A 20,478-nucleotide genomic window follows, 5' to 3' on the forward strand; every position below is an offset into this window, starting at 1 on the left:
AAAATGTTTTAGAACAAAGCCAGCTGACTTGGGCAAAACCGTTGAAAGACTTGTTGCATTAAACATCTAGATGAGTAAAGTACATAAGAATAGATACAAATGATTTATTTTGTTTCTGGAAAAGTATTTTATAATTTCGCCTGTATCGCTCCACGGTTAGCATTTTTATTCTCTTTTGCCCTTCCCTTTGAGCCTTGTGGGATAAACTGCCAAGCTTGGCAACGCTTACTGCCTGAATATGCTGCTGGAAAAAAGATAGATTGCATTTATACACTGTACGGGAAAGTGTTTACTTGTGTAAAAATGCTGAAATAAAATGAGCATTTACACACTTTTAACAAATACTGATTCTGTCAAATCTGTCTCTAATTGTTGTAGAGGTATTCCGTCCAGGACTGTCATTAAAGATGAATAATTGAAGTTTTTCTACAATTTCTTTAGCAATCCCTAGACTTGCTTTTTTATGCCATGCAAGTTTGAGAAACATAAACAGCACTGAATTGTTATTGGTCCTGAGTAATGTGGATTTTATTGTTACTTGGGATCTTCAGTGTGTGCGAGGAAACCATTTAATTTGTATTATTAAGTAGGAAGATATTAAAGAAGAACCTGATAGAATCAGGTAAAACCAATTCAATATCCTTCAGTTGTTGGAAAATTCAATATGTTTTATTTAAGCAGAATCCTAGATACTGTATATTAACTATTCCAAGCAATCTTTACTCAGCTCAGAAAGGCCAGATGTATGGGAATTGTAAAAAATCAGGATATGCATAAAAACTGTTCAAGTGCATAAAGCAGCCCCATCTGGAAGACATCTACCAGAAATGAAGTTGTACAAAACCATTCCATTGATAATAAAGCTAATTTTTATGGGTCTGACAAGTATGTAATTATGTTCAGTGGTGCTTTTCAGATTTTATCACAGTCAATAAACCGCAGTGGTAATTTCATTCCCATTTGACATATTTACATGGAAACATTTGATTGGAGGAATTAGTAACCCTGAAAGCCTTGATAGATATGTTTTAATGATCTGTGACCTCCGCAGTCCCTCATCTGTTTATTGTTGCAACAGGCGAGAAGTCGTTTCTGTGCGACCTCTGCGGCTTCGCCGGCGGGACTCGGCACGCGCTCACCAAGCACCGCCGCCAGCACACAGGTCAGTACGGCCGCCCGGTGCCCGGCACCCGCGCTCGGCCCTCCGTGGCGTGGCGTGTCCGTTTCTGTAACACCCCTGTGCTTGAGGGTCTGCTGAGGTTTCTGCTTGAGTGACCTAAGATTTGGAGTCACCTATTTTTATATGTTTAAAAAAAGTCGCCCTACTGCATGTATGTGCAGTGCAAATACGTGGGACGTAGGAGGGGAAAGAGCTTTCGGCCATGTGCAGACACACCAGGCCCGCTCTGCCGGCAAGACTTTGCCGTGGACGTGGTGGGTGAGGCTCGAGGCCGGCTGGCTCTCCGGCGCAGCTCTCTCCCCTCAGCGTGCCCCCTACTTCCTTACTCACCTCTCCTCCTTAGTTTTCTCCTGGCTTATCCAGCCGGTCCCCTCCACCCCGCCCACCTACTTCTTGGCCCACCTCTCCACTGACCCTCTAGGGGCAGTCCCTCTGCGAGTTGGGACCAGTAGGTGCGGTTTTAGGTTCTTGCCGCTTCTGTTTTTCTTGCTCTGGAGAACGGAGAGCAACTTGAGTAGACAGCGACACGGAGCAGCAGTCCTCTTTGCGATCCGCATCCTTAATGGTTCAGCCAAATCAAGTAGGTGCCTCAGTTAGGAGCAGTTCAGAATGGGAAGTTTTAAATATTCATTAAAATTGATTACCTAGTCGGTCTTATAAGTAATTATGTTAATAATTGTAAATTATATGAGCCCGGGACAGTGCTGTTAATGGCATTGTCCCTTCTGATTATTAACAGAACTGTTTTATTATCAAAAGTGACCTAGTTTAGATGATAAATCATGTGGTAACACAATCTGTCACTGAATGTTAGGCTTTTCCTTGGGGACCGTGATGGTGGGTGTTCAGCAGTCACACTCAGAGTGGCATGAAATGAAGACACACAAAATAGGTTGTTTGTGGGACATTTTGAATCTTGTGATGTCATATTTGACCTCCAAGGGTGGCCCCAGTGTCCACATGGTGTGTGAGATGAGTACAAACTAGTGCCAGTCGCTTCCTTCAGATCGTGAGGGTCTGATTCAGGTCTGCGTATGGGGTAAGAGTCATTATCGAGGGTGGGGAAATTCCAGTGTTTAGCGTGACTTTGGAAACTTACACTCAATTCTGTGAAATGGAAGTCCCCTTTCAGTTTATAGTAGCAACCTGTGGCCACAGCCCGTGAATCCAGGGAAAGGGAGTCGGGGTCAGGGGCAGCAGGAGAGGCCCAGTGGAACCAGACCCCCTCAGCAGCTGCCTTGGAGAAGCTTGGAGTGGGATGTGTGTGTGTGTGTGTGTGTGTGTGAACGTGCACTCACATGGAATGCTTTATTCTCAGTGTGTTCAGTGTATTGCTGCCGTGCGGTCCTTGTTGCTTGCCGGTCGCTCCGCGCTGGGGCCCGGGACCTGCGGAGTCCCCTGTGCCACCTCTGCCAGCGCGGCGGAGCTCCCTCTTCCCAGGCGGTGAGGACCGTCGCGCTGTGATCACGGGCGCTTACAGGTGATCGATCATGAAGCCAGCGCCGAGCACGCACAACTTTGTACTTTATGTCAGGTCCAGAGGCTCCTTATTACTTTGCTATTAACTTTATACCATATAGGACAGTGTCTCACAGACAGAGGCATCTGTCTTCGTGGCATTTATCTGTCTCTGTGGCACAAATCAAACATGATTCTTTAATACCGAAGTCAGTTCTGAAGACTGTTTGCTTCAACCAAACAGCTTAGTACAACTCAGTCTAGGCCCTTGGCTTTTATGCTGGATTTTGTAATATTTAAGCAACATACAACTTGTTTTTTTCCCAAGGCCAGAATTGTGTGGTGCTTTTGAAATCTATATTTCTCTGATGTATTCCTCTTCGACATGGTTTACCTTTTTACCACAGAGTGCCCACGCAAATCACAGTCAGCTTGGAAAGGGATAGGTATCAAAAGTGTTCCAAATGGCGTAAATAATTCCCTCCTGCAATACAGACTGTCTAGGGGGCTGACACAAAACATCTTCCATTCCAAGATTTACTTTTATCACCTGTCAGAGACCCTTGATTCAAGGGCACAGGAGCAGATCCTCACGTGTAGCTGAAGGGTCTTGGCCAGTTTAATAACCAGCAGCCTGCCCAAAGGAATGTGAAGTGTGAGTTTCCATAAGAAGTGTGCAGCCCTTTTGACAGATCGTTGACACACAAAGGGCACTGCACTATATCCATAGCCATTCTGGCGTCCCCTCCCCCACCCTGACTTTCTTTACTTTTCTATCAGAGCTGAGATGCAGAACATTCCTTAATGATTATTTTGGCCAAGATTATTGTTCATAAGGGAGAGTGTGAAGAGCAACACGATTTAATATGCACTGTATGTCACATAAAGGGGAATAGGAGGAAAGGAAGTCCTCCTTTGTTCTGCTTTTTTGCGTAGGGCGGATGCAGATGGCCCTGCTGACTTGCAGGTAGCACAGCTCAAGAGTAGGGGATGCCTCACTCCTGGATCGACTCAGCTTTCTGGCGTTGGAATGGCAGAGGATTCAGAAGGGCTGTTCCCGGTGCACTAAGTCATTTTGATCAGTCCTTAACAAGTGTATGCACCCCTTCATATAGTACCTGTCTCAGTTCAAGGAGGCACAAATATTAGCAAACTTAAAATATTAGCAAACAAACTTTTTTTTTCTTTAAGATTTTATTTTTATTTATTTGACAGAGATCACAAGTAGGCAGAGAGAGAGAGAGAGAGAGAGAGAGGAAGGGAAGCAGGCTCCCTGCTGAGCAGAGAGCCCGATGTGGGGCTCGATCCCAGGATGCTGGGATCATGACCTGAGCCGAAGACAGAGGCTTTAACTCACTGAGCCACCCAGGCACCCCAGCAAACTGGAATTCTTATTTAAAATTTGTATATATATATATATATATATATATATATATTTTTTTTTTTTTTTTTTTTTTCAAATTTACAACCTAAAAAGTGAGTTTATTTCTTGGGCTATATATTGAGGCTAACAGACACAAAAACTACTTCTGTGCTTCAGAAGTATAGTTCCCTGAAGAAATTACTTGAAGAAATTTCCTGAAATTACCTGAAGAAATTATCATTTGTGGACGAAAAAAATATTTAAATAGTAGCATTGGGCATGTAACAAAATGAATGAGTTATAAACTAACTGTTATGCACAGATTTGATTAAACTGTACTTTGTAAAAATTGACATGGCTTTCTTCACCTTCCGGGAGCCTATACATGCTTGAGCCTTCCTTTACTTAGTGCTTATAGTATAGGATTTTTATGGTGCATATTTTGATAGCATTATATTTTTTTCTCTGTCAACCTGCATATAATTCAAAATTTCTTAGTGTTACACAATTTAATCCACAGTGTTGTCAAGTATGAAATGATAACTTATAGTTCCTTACAATATAATGCTAGCCTAATGTGAACTCCAAATTAGTAGAATTATAGAGAATATGAATGACATTATTCCTTAAAAGTATTTTTTGGGGGCGCCTGGGTGGCTCAGTGGGTTAAGCCGCTGCCTTCAGCTCAGGTCATGATCTCGGTGTCCTGGGATCGAGTCCCGCATCGGGCTCTCTGCTCAGCAGGGAGCCTGCTTCCCTTCCTCTCTCTCTGCCTACTTGTGATCTCTCTCTGTCAAATAAATAAATAAAATCTTTAAAAAAAAAAAAAAAAAAGTATTTTTTGGTTTCAATTGCATCATATAAAAATTTAGATAAAATAAGCTATGTTAACCTTGTCTTTTAAGTGCTTATGTTAAATCTCTAAACTAAGAAAATTAGCTTTGAAGAGCTTAAATGACCTTTCATTTACACTGCTAACTCAGACAATGAGTCCATAATGTCACCCTCTATCCTCTCCAGATTCCTGCCAAATCCATGAAAAACGGGTAGATTAAAGATGCCTACGCCAAGGCTATTTGAATAAACAATTTAGCAGTGAGTTGTGACACGACATATTTTCAAACACTAGTTTGAATGGAATAAGGGGACATCAGGATATAGTTGTCTACTTGCCTAATGAAAAAAACATCTTTTATTTTTTGACTACGTAGATTCATTATTTTAAGAGTGGAAGGTTTATACTACCTAACTTGACCTCTTATTATATAGCTACAATAGTCATGATAGTATTGTATTGGCCTGAAATTACACAGATACATCAGTGGAACAGGATAGACCCATGCTTGTAGTTGTCAGTTGTTTGTGACCAAGGTATGATATGTAGAGAGAAATCTAACAAAGGATGTGCAAAACCCCTACACTGGAAACTGCAAAAAATTGCCAAGAGAAATTAAACAACCGAAATAGAATGACATACCATGTTCATGGACTCAAAAGATTCAGATCCCACCAAGCTTCTTGTTGTTAAAAAATTGACAAGCTGATTTTAAAATTCAAACAGAAATGCAACGATCCAGTGTTTGCTTCAGCAGCACATATACTAAAATTGGAAATGTAGCTATCTGAAAGAGTTTTGAGGATGATGAACAAACCTGGCCTCGTGACTTACCATAAGGCTACAGTAATCAAGTCACTCTGGTATTGGCATCAAGAAGACACATCTATCAGCGGAATGGAGCAGAAATTATAGAACAGACCTACGTCTGTATGGTCATTGGATTTTTGACAAAGGAACAAAGGCAATAGTCTTTTAAATGTATAATGCTCGACTAATTGGATATATGTATGCAGTAAAAATGAACTTTGATCTGTGTATCATATCATGTATAACATTAACTCAAAACTGTTCTAAATATAAAATTGAAAACTATATAAAATTCTAGAAGAAAATTTAGAAGAAAAATCTTTTTGACCATAGATGAGCAAAGATTTCTTAGATACCACGTCAGAAGCCTTATTTTTAATTAGGGGAAAAAAAAGCCCATAACTTGAAAAATTATAAACTGACAAACTAAAAACTTTATATATTAGTTAGCTACTCCCCTATGGAAAGACACTGCAAAGAGAATGACTGTGAAGACAAACCAAAGACTGGGGAAAAATATGTATAAATCACAAATCTTATTGAGGATTTGTATTTGTACTGTATAAAGAAGTCTCAGAATACAAGAAAACAAACAATTAAAAGGGGGTTGAATGATTTGAACAGACATGCCACCAAAGGATATAAATGTGTGGCAGATGGCACATGAAACAATTCTCAACATCATTAGAAAAATATAAATTGAAAGCACTGACTATACCAAGTATTGGTGAGGATTTGGAGCAGTGGAAACTTTCCTCTACTGCTGGTAGGAATGTAAAGTGGTCAGACCACTCTGGAAAAAGGTTAGCAGTTTCTTACAAAATTATTATGTACCTACCAAATGACCCAGCCAACCCATTCCTAGATGTTTTCCCAAGAGAAAAAGAGATACATGTCCATGCATAGACTTGCACATAAAGATTTGTAGCAGCTTAGTTTGTAACACCCCAAAATGCAAACAATTCAAATGTCCCTCAGTTGGTGGATGGATAAACAAACTGTGGTATATTCATATCATGGAATGCTACACCTCTGCTTTACGCCCAGAGCGACATGAATGAGTCACAAAATAATGCTGATACAAGGTCAGACCAAAGAGAGTACATACTCTATGTATAGAGATCTCTAGAAAATGGTAACTAATATATAGCAACAGGAAGCAGATGAGAGTTCGTTTGAAGATGGAATGAGCCAGAGAGAGAAAGGGACCTTTCGGGGTGGTGGCTGTGTTCATTGTCTTGATTGTGGTGGTAGTTTCAGTCCACCTTGTATGGTCAGTGAAGCTACCTCAAGTTAGTGAAACAGTTAATAATGCATGTGGTTTTATCCAGATGAGTGCATCACTTTGTGTTCCTGTTGTCCGTGTGAACTGCTCTGTGACGTTGGTGTGTAGCTAAAATAGTCTTCCAGTTCAGTTCTCATAATGAATGGAGAAGTTTTCAGATATGCTTCCATGCAGATGTGTGTGTCTTTCTGACATAGCATATTTCTGTATCAAATTTGAAGACACAGAGACATTTTCTTCAGCCTCGGCAAGAGGAAGATCATCTGCTGTCTCAAACAAAAGCAAAATCACCATCATCATGAAAGGGAGCTTTTGCGTAGGTTCAGGATGGTTGTCTGTACCAACGTAAGTGCCTTGACCAGCAGTTTAGGGACCGTGAACAAAGTTATTCAAGTTGACCCCGAGTGACCACTCAGTTGTGTTATAGATGGGATTTATCTTGAGAACAAATGGCTGAAAGGTACAGAAATGCCTCTCAACTCCGAAGATTTTACTCTGCTTTGCATATGTTCTTATTTTTACAAAAATAAATCAAGTATTTCCTTGTGGGATCTATTAAATGGTTTCTCTATGTTAAATTCACTGTGAGAAACCACATAATTATTTTGTAAATAAAAAGATTTGTCTTAAAAAAAAGGTTTGTCTTTTTACTGGTTTGGAGAGCTTGACGAGAAATATGGGGGTGTGCCCCTTCTTTCATCTCTGTGGGAGGGCAGTGTGCCTATACCTGTGTTCAGCCACTCCAGGTACACAGGCCACAGAAGCAGCGAGGCATTGGACCCCCTGAGAAGTACCTTGCATGTGCTTTGTCTTCTGTAATCCTCATAACTGTCCTGCTGTCCTGCTTGTTTGGTGGTTTTACCCTTCTGATCTTGTCCAGGGGGTTGATGACAGATAGGGAGTGAAATATGGCAAAACCTGGACTGGGATTGAAGTCCATCTGGCTCCTTCCAGCCGCCACCCGGCGTGCAGTAGTAGGTAGGACGCCATCTGCTGAGACGAGAATGTGTTCAGCTAACTGCCACGTAAATAGGACAAGACTCTAAACATTCTAGTTTTCAGGACAGATGTAGTCTTGTTGCTAGTGGAATTGATGTAGAGTAATTTTATACCAAGGTAGTTCATCCTTTGTTTTCTACGTAAGTCAGTATACTTGGAAAACTATTCAAAAAACACCAGAATTAAGATGTGGCAAGTAGAATTTTGCACATACATAAAATTAATCTGTGTTAAAACTTCTCAGAAAGAACGTTTGCTGAGAGGAGTATTATTGTATATTATAAATAATTTGGGGGAGGAGGTGGTTTTAAGTTTTCTCTAGTTCATTGCTGTCCCACAGAAATGTCATGCAAGCTACACTTGTCATTTTAAGTTTCCTGGCAACCCTATTAAAAAAAAAAAAGAGCAACAGGTGAATTGCTTTTTTAAATAGTGAATGAAATATCTATTCATGTCTCCTGCCCATTTTTTACCTGGATTATTTTTTGGGTGTTGAGTTTTATAGGTTCTTTATGTATCTTGGACACTAACTCTCTATCAGATGTATCATTTGTAGATCCCCCATTCAAAGGTCACCTTTTAGTTCTGTTGATTGTGTTGATTATGAAGTCCCAAATAATTTATTTTTGTTTTGGTTTCCCTTTTCTCCAGAGACATACTTAGTTAAGGAGTTGCTATCGCCCATGTCCAAGAGGTTACTGCCTGTGTTCTGCTCTAGGATTTTGATGGTTTCCTATCTAACATTTAGGTCTTTCATCCATTTTGAATTTATTTCTATGTGTAGTATAAGGAAGTGGTCCAGTTTCATTCTTTTGCATGGAGCGGTCTAGTTTTCCCAGCACCATTTGTTGAAGAGACTGTCCTTTTTCTAGTGGATGTTCTTTTCTGCTCTGTCAAAGATTAGTCAACCATACAGTTGTGGGTCCATTTCTAGATTTTGTATTCTGTTCCATTGATCTCTGTGTCTGCTTTTATGCCAGTATCATCGTGTCTTGGTCACTACAGCTTTGTAATGTAACTTGAAGTCTAGAATTGTGATGCCTCAGCTTTGCTTTTCTTTTCCAAGATTGCCTTGGCTATTCAGGGTCTTTTGAGGTTCCATACAAATTCAGAAGACATGAGTAGACACTTTTCCAGAGAAGACATCCAGAAGGCTAACAGATACATGAAAAGATGCTCAACATCATTCATCATCAAGGAAATACAAATCAGAACTGTAATGAGATACCACCTCACGGCTATCGGAATGGCTAAAATTAACAGCATTGGAAACAACAGATGTTGGCTAGGATGGGGAGAAAGGGGAGCCCTCTTAACCCTGCTGGTAGGAATGCAACTGGTGCAGCCACTCTGGAACACATTATGGAGGTTCCTCAAAAATTAAAAAATAGAACTCCCCTATGATCTAGCAATTAGACTACTAGGTGATTCAAAACCACCTAGTACAAAGAGTACAAATATGATACAAAATGGGTACAAAGGGTGCAAAATGCTGATTCAAAGGGACATGGTATGTAGCATTATCAACAAGAGCCAGACTATGGAAAAAGCCAGAATGGCCAATCAGCTGATGAATGGATAAAGAAGATGTGGTGTGTATTCCTAGATATCCATAAACACATATGTATATATAAGAATCTTATTCAGCCATCAAAGTGGATGAAATCTTGCCATTTACAACAGCGTGGATAGAGCTAGAGTGTATCACACTAATCAAAATAAGTCAGTCAGAGAAAGACAAATACCATATGATTTCACTAATAGATGGAATTTAAGAAGCAAAAGAGATGAACATTGGGGTAACAAAAAAGAGAGAGGCAAACTTTATAGAGTCTCAACTGTAGAGAATAAACTGAAGGTTTCTGGAGGAGAGCTGGGGGGGTTGCGGTTGTGGGAAGTAGGTGATGGGAAGTAAGGGGAGGGAACTTGTAATGATGAGCACTGGGTCTCGTGTGTAGGTGGTGAATATCTAAATTCTACTCCTAAGACTTATATCACACACTATGTTAATTAACTGGAACGCAAATAAAAGCTCGAAACTAAAAAAAAAAAAAAAGTTACACAAATGCATCAAATTATTTTCATTTCCAACATGAAATCAATATAAACTATTATATATTTTTTTTGTTCTGGGATGTTGAAATTTGGAGTGCATTTTATACTTCTAGCACATCTCAATTCAGAGGCTAAATTTTTATATCTAATCCATGATTGATATTTAGATTTGATAAAATTTATACTTTAAAGGTAGATTCACATTCCCAAGCTATTCTCTCCAGACAATTTTTTTTTACATAGGTAAATCCCATATCAGTTTTTTAAATTTACAACTTACACTGAGTGAAATAGCCATATTTCAAGTACTTACCAGCCAGTATGGCTAATACAATTAAAAACTGAGATTTGATGATTTCTTTGAATGTGTGTGTACGCAGGAGGAGTGCTTAGTGCAGAGAAAGGTGTCGGTGAGAGGAATAGCCGTGAGGGGCGTGCAAGCCTGAGCCAGCTGGCGGGTGAAATGCGCGTGGGGGTCGAGCGGTTAGATCCATTCAGGGGGACGCTGTGAAATAGTATTGCACGTGTTTCTTTGAGGCCTTTTTTTCTGTGGTGGCCTCTTACTCACCTTTAGTGAACTGTAAATTTTCCTTACCTCAAACAGTTTTTTCATTGGTATCGAATTAGAGCTTTATTTTCTCTTCATATTTAACTTTAAGATTTTTATACAGTATATTCAAAGAATATCTCTATTCTATTTTTCATGCTTTTACCCTCAGGGAGATTTTTATAATGGCTCTAGTGTAGCATAGTTTGTCAAATGACTCCAAATGCTGTGCTCGACCAGGCTTTTGTGTGAGTTTGTGTAAGTTACATTTGAGCGCCATAATATGTACCTCGCCTCCATTCAAATACAGAAGTAAGAATCAGTGGTGTCTTCGAAGTTTCTCATTTGGGGAGTGAATATTCAGGCGTCCTAAATGTGAGTAGCCTATTGAACTATATTCTTAAATTTTTATGGAAGTAAGTTTCTTTTTAATTGTTAGTAACAGGTTTGGCCCTTCATTTCCAGTTTTTATAAGTATTCATGTATAGCACTGCTTTATATTTTGCAGGAGAAAAGCCTTTCAAATGTGATGAGTGTAGCTTTGCCTCCACAACCCAGTCTCATCTGACTCGGCACAAGCGGGTGCACACGGGAGAGAAGCCCTACAGGTGCCCCTGGTGTGACTACAGGTAAGGGTTCGTTACCAAGCAGGTGGAGTCAGTGGCCGTCACGTTGCGTTCACAGGAAGGAATTGCTCTTCTGATGAACGCGGATTAGCAGAGCGTAAAGCAGGATTCACTTACTAGGTCGGGAGTTTATTTCACCATCCAGTTTTAGTGACTGTTTTTAAAATTGTGAAGTTCTTTTCCATTTTTTATAATCTTAACACTTGGGGTTTGTAATCCTTTATACACCTGAATTTCAGGTGATTTTATTTCTTGGCCAGAGTAAGGGACCGTCCCATTTCATTAGTTATTCCCTGCGTGTGGCCCTCGTCTACATCGAGTGAAGCACTTTTAGGCAATGAAGACAATGCAAGAAATGTTTCCTGCCTTGAAGGACGTGGAGGCATAATGGTGACTAGTAGTGCCTCTAAAGAGTTATAATACAGATTTCAGTCAGGAAAGAAAAAGGCCAGGAGTGTCCATAGGAAGGAACCAGTCCAGCCACACGGACTTCCTCCTAGGGGAGTCAGCATTTCAGCCGGGGCTTAAAAGATGAGGAAATGGCGACGACCTGGGCGCAGGAGGTAATGGTGCCCCGTAGCATTTTCGGGCCGACAGTGTGATCCAGATCACATGTGCTCAGCCCATTCCCTGTGATCCTTGGTGGCTAAGGGACCTCTGCTGCACTGCAGAGTCAGCCTTGCAGCCACAGCAACACATAGGCGCCGGAAATTCAAGACGTCGTCAGGCAGTGGTAAATAATCCCGTTTCACTCTGCGATGAAGTGTGTGTGGAGGGTGCAGGTGAAAAACAAAATGGGAACTGAACATTGCAGCCAGATCGTGCTCTACCTGCAGCCCATGAGAGTGAATTCAGAGCACATTAGATGGTTTGTTGGACACCACAGAGTCTGCAGGCAGCCAGGTGACATCTGACTTGGCGGTTCATCGGCCACACTGTGCAGCCCGAGTCTCTGTGTGAGGGCCTTCTCCATTCTGGAGCTGAAGATCTTATGGACCCCATTACACATGATGACACAGGGACGTGGAGGGGGTTCTTTCAACACAGCCCGCTGCTGTTAAACGTTAGCATCTATATATACCTTAAGCCTCAAGCCTTCGTTAAAAAAGACATTTTTGTATTCCTGTGGATTCCTGTAGCCTGTGTATTCAGTAAATAGATTGCCGTAATCTCTATTATCCTCATTATTGCAGTAAGTTTTATGTTAAAGGTCATTTAATACTACAGAGATATTACAGATATATTTCATTCATTAATTATTCATTCATTCAACATTTTATGAGTTCTGTCTTTGCTTAGCACTAGATTGGTGTTTCTGGGAAATTTGGTAAAATGGTGATCCAATTAGAGGTAGACATAGAGATTTTAAGGTGTTGATATGAGTTCTTTAAAAAATAAACAGTTTGAATATTCTTTTCCGTACTGAAGAGGTCATACTGTATAGTTGCCTTCTCCGTAAAACGCAGAAAAGCAATTAGAGAAATTGTAAAAATTTCCCCTAATTATCACTTTAAGCTCAGGATTATACCCTTTCGGTCTATATTATATGCACTAGATTTGAGTTGTGGTTCTGGGGGATTTTTTTATTTCTTTTAAATTTGAGTTTTCATACTTAACAAATTGGGACCACCTTTCCATTTCGTTATTTTGTATAACTGTGGTTTCTAAACTGTTGTTTTAAAAGTAGCAGAACTGTTATTTCAAACAGGATCATTTCCATACCCCTATATAAAATATATAAAAGTGTTTTTTACTGCTTAAAAGTGAATTTCTTAGGTAACATCTGTAATATTTACTCATAATGTTAAGAAATAATTATATGATGCTGTTTTGACAGGAAAACATTTTCCAATGGGGAAGCTATTGATCAGAGTAGCTGTTGAGTTAGCCCTGGCGTCCGGTCCATGTTCTGGGGTAAGCAGGAGGCTGTGTAGCTAAGGGCGCAGGCTCTGCAGGAGCGGACCCAGTGGGCGCTGCCATCTTAACCTCTCGTGAAATACGGGCGGCGAGAGGGGCAGCCTTCCGGGAGCCTCGCTCATGTTAGAGGAGGAGCGCGGCCTGGCAGAGACACGGGCGCCCTGGGTTTCCTCTCAGACTGTCCCTTGGATGGTTACAGGTGTTGCTGCACCTTGTGACCTCAGGATAGTGTTCAGTGCAAGAATGCCAGTGCCCTGAAGGTCTTCCGTTTTTTGAAGTTTATTTATAACGCATGCCCTGATGGACTTTCCCCCCAGTTTTTGAAGTTGTTAAAAATACATTAAACCCAGCATCGTCTGTTACATAGTCACTGACATACCGTAGAGCTCTGAATGCCTCACTTGAGGACCGCTCGTCTACAGTGCGTTCTGATGCTTGCATGGCTTCAAGTTAGACGCATAAACAGTAGTCACTTTATGAGGTTTTTAGACATTTGGGCATTTTTAGGCATTTTCATTTGAAAATGCTTATTCCTAAATCTCTGTGCCATGATTTTTTGCAAAAGAAATTCATAGAAGTATGACTTATGGCTTTTAATACTATTAAATTTAATTTATTCAATAGTATTAATATTATTATTAATTATTATAGTATTACTACAAAGATAGGGGTTAGAATATTGTCTCATTGGTAAGTACGGCGTTTTGGTAGACTCTTAGTCTTTCTGTGCCTAAACATTTCAAAATATTTCAGGCTTTCTTGGTTTGAAATCGTATTATGCTTTTGCTGAGGTTAAGGTTGTGTTCCCTGCCTCAGATGCACGCTGGCTCCTGACACAGCGTCACGTCCGTTTAGCAGGGCATCCGAGGTAGCTGGGTTCTGTGCCTGTGACGCCCCCGACAGCCACTGTGGGTAAAAGGAGATTGTGTTTTCTAAGAATATTGCCACTGCCCTATGAATTAATACTCAGGACACTTACATCTCATGATGTCTGTCAAATTTCCTTTTGAAATGTTTGAAATTCTTGATAAAAGGTTGGTTTTATCTTCATTTAGAAGTTTTTGGAAATTTGATTATTGACAGTTAACAGTTTGAACACTTGTTATTCATATAACAGGCCCGTATACATGTGGTTAGGTCTGCTTCACTCGTGAACAAAGACAAGTTAACCTTGCTTAGGAATACCAGACCTTGCAGATACATGAATAGTGATGTTAGGAACTACGAATGAAATGTGGCATTTGCAGCAGATACCTTTGTTTTCTTGTTGATGAGCAAAAGATATAAAAATGAGCAGAGAAGTTTGCAACGATCGTCTTGGTTGCATAGTGTAATAAGAAAATGCTTTTACCATGTCTGCCTTATAACAACAAGGAAAATACCTTTTTCCTTTTTTGCGTATGTGTGACTTCCATTGAATAAAAAGATTCATAAGATGATCAGATATTTCTTAAGATGATGTGGTTATATTTTTCCTATTGATATTTTTCTATTTTTTGCTTTAAAACACTTTAACTTTTTTCCCATTTAGATTTTTATTTGTTGTTAATATAGATATATAAAAATTATTCCCATAGAGTATTCCTGTGTTTGTCGTTATTAACACTTATTTGCAGGTAAGTTTACCATCATTAGAAACTGAAATATTACTTAAGTTTCGTTTGAAAATATATTTTTCATTTTATAAATTGAACATTAGTGAAGAAATACTTGTAGTTATAATTATTCATGAAAAATGTGAATATAGATTTGTTTACAAAAGAATTTTATAATTGGTCTTTTGAACCTGGGGCTATTTTTCAAGTTTGCATTATTAATTTAGGCAATGACATCTCATTCTATTCAGATATAAACATGTACCCTTTTCCTAAGCTTTTGCTGTCTAAAATATCCAAAAGTCTAATCTATTACAAATCAGTATATTCCATCATTACTCATAACTTTTTCACCATTAATTACTATTCATTATAATTTCAGAGCATAAATTTAGATTCATAGCACACTGTCCTGCCATATTATCTGTGCAGCAAATTCTTTAGGTTTGTTTCTACATTAAAATGGAAACAGTCCAGCATTTTTCTATATTTTTATTTCCCTTTGTTATATATTGTCACTTCTATGTTACAAAATAGAAAACCTTTAAAATGTTATGTAAGCACCCTTTCTAAAAATGTAAATCCTTATTTCCCCGTAGAATTTATTAACATCAAACTGTATTCTGTTTCAGGAGTGACACCGGCTCTCACAACAAAATAGATGGCTACATTCAGCCTCTCTTTTACGTGAAACTCCTCTTCTAATTGCCCTCCCTTTTTTATTTAGGATTCATGGGAGAATACAATAGATGTGTTTTAAACAGTAAACCTTATAAGTCATGAGAAAACAAAAAAAGACACAATGCTACCTGCAGTATTAAAAATATTAAGGATAATCATGTGTTATACCTTAAATGTCATTTAGCAAATTAAAGAAAGCTAAAATTTCAAGTCAGACTCTGGCAATTTGGTCACTTGCGTTCTGTGTCCCTGTTGTGGATGTCGGAATAGTGTGTGTGTTCCCCAAGACTGCTTTTGGCCAGAGTTTGCCTCCGCTGTACAACTGCCTTCGTACCTTCAGTCTTACACACAGTCTTAAAATTTTTTTTTACTATTCCATTTTTCATTTTATTTATTCTGTTATTTTTAAATTACTTGTTATTATAACCCCAATAGAAATATCACTGTATCATTGATCTTTGGAATAAAATCTGCAATTCCTGCTTCATAGGAAAGATGCACTCCATTGTTCGCTAAAGTTGTAGGAAATACACTCTGATTCCCCCCCACACACACACTTGTTAGTTTCCTTAGCTCTTGGCCGGTGTAGTCCATAGGAGCCACTAATACATAAGGTTTTGCTCTCAAGAAGATTTTTCTTTCCTGTCTGAGTGAGGGGGAGGCTAAGAATATTTGATGTCACATTTAACTGAAGAAGTGATATCGCAACCAGAAATGGGCTTTTGTGATACTCCTTCATGTTTCTCTATTACTGTTAGTCCTCTAAATATCTTAAGTATTTCCTAAAGATTCTATAAATTTTCACCCATGTGACTAGAGTAGGTAGAATTTGCCGTTTGTTACAACCACCTGCAGTATGTGTGACCCTCTAATTGTTTTTTGTTTGTCTTAGAAAATAGTTGTCAAAAAGATGTTTTTTTGTCAAAAATGCTTTTAATTGAACTCTTCACTTTACATGATGTTGGAAGCATTTTTTGGGTAGTTTTAAGATGCAAGGACACAAAAATTGTATTTGTAATAATTATTAATCCTTAAAGTTTGAATTAATTTTTCAATCATATATTTCTATAAAGAGTCTCAGTTATGAAAATTTGTTTCAGGTCTTAGACAATATTATGCATTTGTATGTAATCTTGCTATATAAACATCTTATGTTTATTATGCATAATTAAATAATAAGATAAACTACCTTGGTTATTGTGGCATTAAGAATTCAGTGTGCAGTGGGTCTCATTGTTCCTATCTTCCATTTGTTCCAGCAGCATCCTGAGCTAGGGAGACTAACTCCACAGGGGATAATTTTCTCCTTTAGGATGATCTCTTCAGAGAGTTTCAATTTTCTTTTGGCTTCCTGTGCAGGGTCACAGGTTGTACCGGGAGAAGCAGCGGATAGAGCGAACTTAGATTTGCCCTGAATGATGATAGGAAGAAAAAACTGATGTTAGTCTCTGTAGCCAGACATCATGGATAGTAAGAGAGGAGTGAAATTATACATACCAAATGAACAGCACGCGTTTCTTTATCAGAAAAATCAGAGGTAGCATTCATTTCTTTCGGGTGATTTTGAAGTTCTCAAGGAATAATGACATCACATAAAAGTAAATGAAAATATGTAGTATTAATATTAGATAATTTATTCTTAAAGCATTTTGATTGATGCTACAAGCCTAGTTATATGAGAACAGACTTTAAATCAAAACTGTTTTGTCAGTGAAATAAGCTAGACAGAGAAAGGCTAATACTGCATATCACTTGTATACAGAATCTTAAAAAAAAAAAAAAAAAAGGACAGACCCATAGAACCAGCAGAAAAGTGGTTTCCAGGGGCCGGGACTGGGATGGTGGGTGCCAGAGAGGTGGGGAGATGCTGGTAAAGGGGTATAGACTTGGGGGTGCCTGCGTGGCTTGGTGGGTCAAGCATTTGCCTTCAGCTCAGGTCATGGTCCTGGGCTCGAGCCCCGCATCAGGTCCCCTGCTCAGCGGGAAGTGTGCTCCTTCTGCCTCTGCTGCTCCCCCTGCTTGTGCTCTCTCTCACTCTCTAACAAATAAATAAAATCTTAAAAGAAAACAGACAACAACAAAAGGATAGAGACTTTCAGTTAGAAGATAAGGTCTGAGGATCTGATGTAAAAACATGGTGAGGGTTTCAGTAGGACTGATGTATTTGGAAGTGGCTAAGAGAATGGGACTTAAATGTTCTCCCTGAAACAATAGAAAAATCCCAGTAGTTTAAAAAAAATCGTCATTTAAAGTAGCAGTGAATACTGTTCCGTTATTCATTTACCCCACGCCTGTTGTCGCTTTAGATTCTGCTCTGCTGGAGCTGCTGATCCAGTTAACGGACTAGGACACGAATGGACTAGGCGGATAGGGAGGTTTGAAAGCCTCTAAAGTCCAGTTACTTTACAAACTTTTCGCAGTGCGATGACACCTGCAAGACACTCTTCCGACTGTGCCCCTGGCCCTGTGCTCACAGTGGGCGCCTCCCCCGGTGGCGCACAACTCGGCTCACCGCACGCAGAGGGCAGCGGCGTGGCTGCTTCGCAGAGCCACGTTCAGTCCCTGGCAGGCATCCGCGCCGCCTAGGAGGTCTCCTAGCAGGTGTCAAGGTGATCCTGACGGAGTTGTAGACGGTTCTGGTACGTTCAGGTGGGGTGTTTTGAGGGGTTGTCTAGTAAAATGACCTAATTGTATCTTCTTTTCAGATTTTCTCTACTGAAGTCAGAAATGTTCTGTATTAAATACAGCACAGAAACGTACTGTATTAAGTACAGGACACAAGTTGTACTGTATGTGAATGCTTTTTTGCCGAATGTTTTTTACCGTCTTCAGCAGGAACAATTCTCTCAGAACAAGCATCTCCTCATCTTCTCTGGCTGTTTTATTAGTGATTTTTTTTTTTTTTTTTTTTTAAATCTCAGTGGTTCTCATTGTGATTCTGGTTTGGTTTTGTGTCTTCTATACTGTTTAGTCTAATGTTATTTTTACACAATTGCGTGTTCTACTCGGACCTTTCTTCCCGGCCTCTAGCTCCGGGCACGTGGGCTGCTTCAGTTTCTGCTTCGGCCCGACGCGCCTGGCGCCAATGCAGCGCGAGCGCTTTCTGTCAGGTCTTTAGTGGAAGCAGGTACATTTTCATCTAACAAAACAGATTTTCTTTGACCCAAACCTGTGGACCTTTACACAGATAGATTCCATAGCATTAAAAATTACAAATCTGTTCTGATGTCTTTAAAAGGGGAAAAAAAATCTGAGCTAATTCGCCCTGTTTATCGTACAAGTAAGTTGTTTTGTTTGTCGACGAGGCTGCACTAAGCATTGAGATCACAGATTAATTAGAAGAGCCATTTTGAACACAAAGTGACCACACATTCCCTCTGCTATCTCTTCGAGTAGAAGCTAGACAAACATGTTTATCTAACCTGCTGTTGCCGAATCCCAAATCCAGTCATTATAGAAGGTCCAAAGCTATCTTTGGGGATGGTCTTTCTACAAGGAATTACTATGGACAGTCCCCTGGGTGGTAGTTAGATATATCTGTATATATTGTGGCAGAAAGAAAGGCCTTAGAGATGAAAAAAATAGAAAATATTTTTTGGGCAATAGTCTCTTGCATAATAAGTTATTCCTCAGACATTAGAGCTATTATCACACAACAAAACACTCCGCTGTGTAACTATCTATATCTCCGAGCACCAGAGCCTCACACGGAGTAGCTTATTAGGGAAAACTGTGTAATCACCAGGAGGGACTGACAAGAGTCAGTAGAACATCAGGCACACCCTCCAGCGTGGGGCTGAGTTTCACAGTCCACCGTGAGTGTCGGAGAAAACGAAAGTTTGACCAGTAGCATTGGTTCAGTGAGGATGAAGAGCGGTAGTGGTTATACCATTTTGTTTTCACAGATTCTGAAATATTGCTGCTTTAGGGCCCGTGAAAAACTGAGAGAAACAAACACTTGGAACATTTAGAAAATGGTGATGCACTGGTTTGTAGGAGGCACAAGAAAGAACTGTCTTCTCTACACGAAACCCCCGCTCGTTCGTGGAGCGAGACGCGGCCTGCCGTGTGGTAGCACATGCTTGTGATGTCACTTTACCTTCAAAAGGTCTCTACGAACAAGACTATGTCTTCGTTGTCTTCATTTTCTTAATTAAAGGAATGTAGCCCCAACTGTTGGCTTTCTCCTATTTATGAGAAGTACTGTGTTAGTTCTAGAACAAGAAATACTCCTAAATTTTTTCTTCCTTTTCTTTTTCTTTTTCTCTTTCTTTTCTTTTCTTTTTCTTTCTTTCTTTTTTTGTAAGGGAACGATACTAACCTCTTCCTTACTGCACAGCTATGAGTGAGCTGTAACAGAAATAAACCAGAATCTCTTATTCTGTGACATAATATGTAAGCTGATACTTTTCCCTACAGGGAATTTAAACCTAATATTAACCCTTGTTCTTGCCCCTTGAAGTGTCATTCCTTATTCTTAATTATTTCAACTTGAGTGTTGCTAAACAACCCTCATCCCTTGTTTTGTATCTTTTGTAGCATAGGACCCTGCTTGGAGATCTCTCACTCTGTAAGATTTGAGTAGATGCTGGTGAACTGTATTTGGCCTTTTCTTTCCTCATCTTAAGTTACAACGTTTAACGAATACATGAAATGTCATAAAAAAATTAGCATGTAAATTTTCAGTGCCTGTGCTGAGATCAGTCCCTTGGATTGTATTATTTGGAGTAAAAAATGGTTATTGCTTAATTTTGAGAATTTTTTTTTGTCCTAAAAACTCAAGACAGCTTTAATTTTAGTTAAAGGTAAGATTCTGCAGGACTTTCTACTCCCCAGATGTGCTTTCCATTTGACTGGGAGTTGCCTGCTCACTTCAGGGAGCCCAGACTGCTGGGCGAGGGGTTGGGGATGAGGGCAGCAGCAAGTCCGGCTGGACTTTGATTTTCACCCCAAAGGCATTGGGGAGCCAGTGGAGAATTTTGAGTGTGAAAGGGACGTACTCACCTTTTGCTTGTCAGGTCACTGATGCAGTGCCAATGATGAGCTAGGGAGGAACAGAGTGGGGGCCGGGAGGTCATGCCACAGAGCTTACAGGGCCCCCCCTGGAGCATTGTCAGTGCCCGCCCT

The 20,478-nt window shown here is 39.8% G+C and overlaps 1 protein-coding gene across 3 annotated transcripts in view; it reads left to right on the forward strand.

The window, feature by feature from the left end:
* The window catches only part of ZNF407 (zinc finger protein 407), a 425,547-nt gene that overhangs the window by 256,733 nt on the left and 148,336 nt on the right, over positions 1 to 20,478 (forward strand). For all 3 annotated transcript variants that reach the window (XM_046025172.1, XM_046025173.1, XM_046025171.1), the window contains exons 6-7: positions 1,079 to 1,162; positions 11,041 to 11,161. In XM_046025172.1, coding sequence (XP_045881128.1) covers positions 1,079 to 1,162; positions 11,041 to 11,161 — 205 coding nt within the window. The remainder of the gene's footprint in view (positions 1 to 1,078; positions 1,163 to 11,040; positions 11,162 to 20,478) is intronic.

This window comes from Meles meles, chromosome 12 (genome assembly GCF_922984935.1).
Source record: "Meles meles chromosome 12, mMelMel3.1 paternal haplotype, whole genome shotgun sequence".
Classification (NCBI taxonomy): domain Eukaryota; kingdom Metazoa; phylum Chordata; class Mammalia; order Carnivora; family Mustelidae; genus Meles; species Meles meles.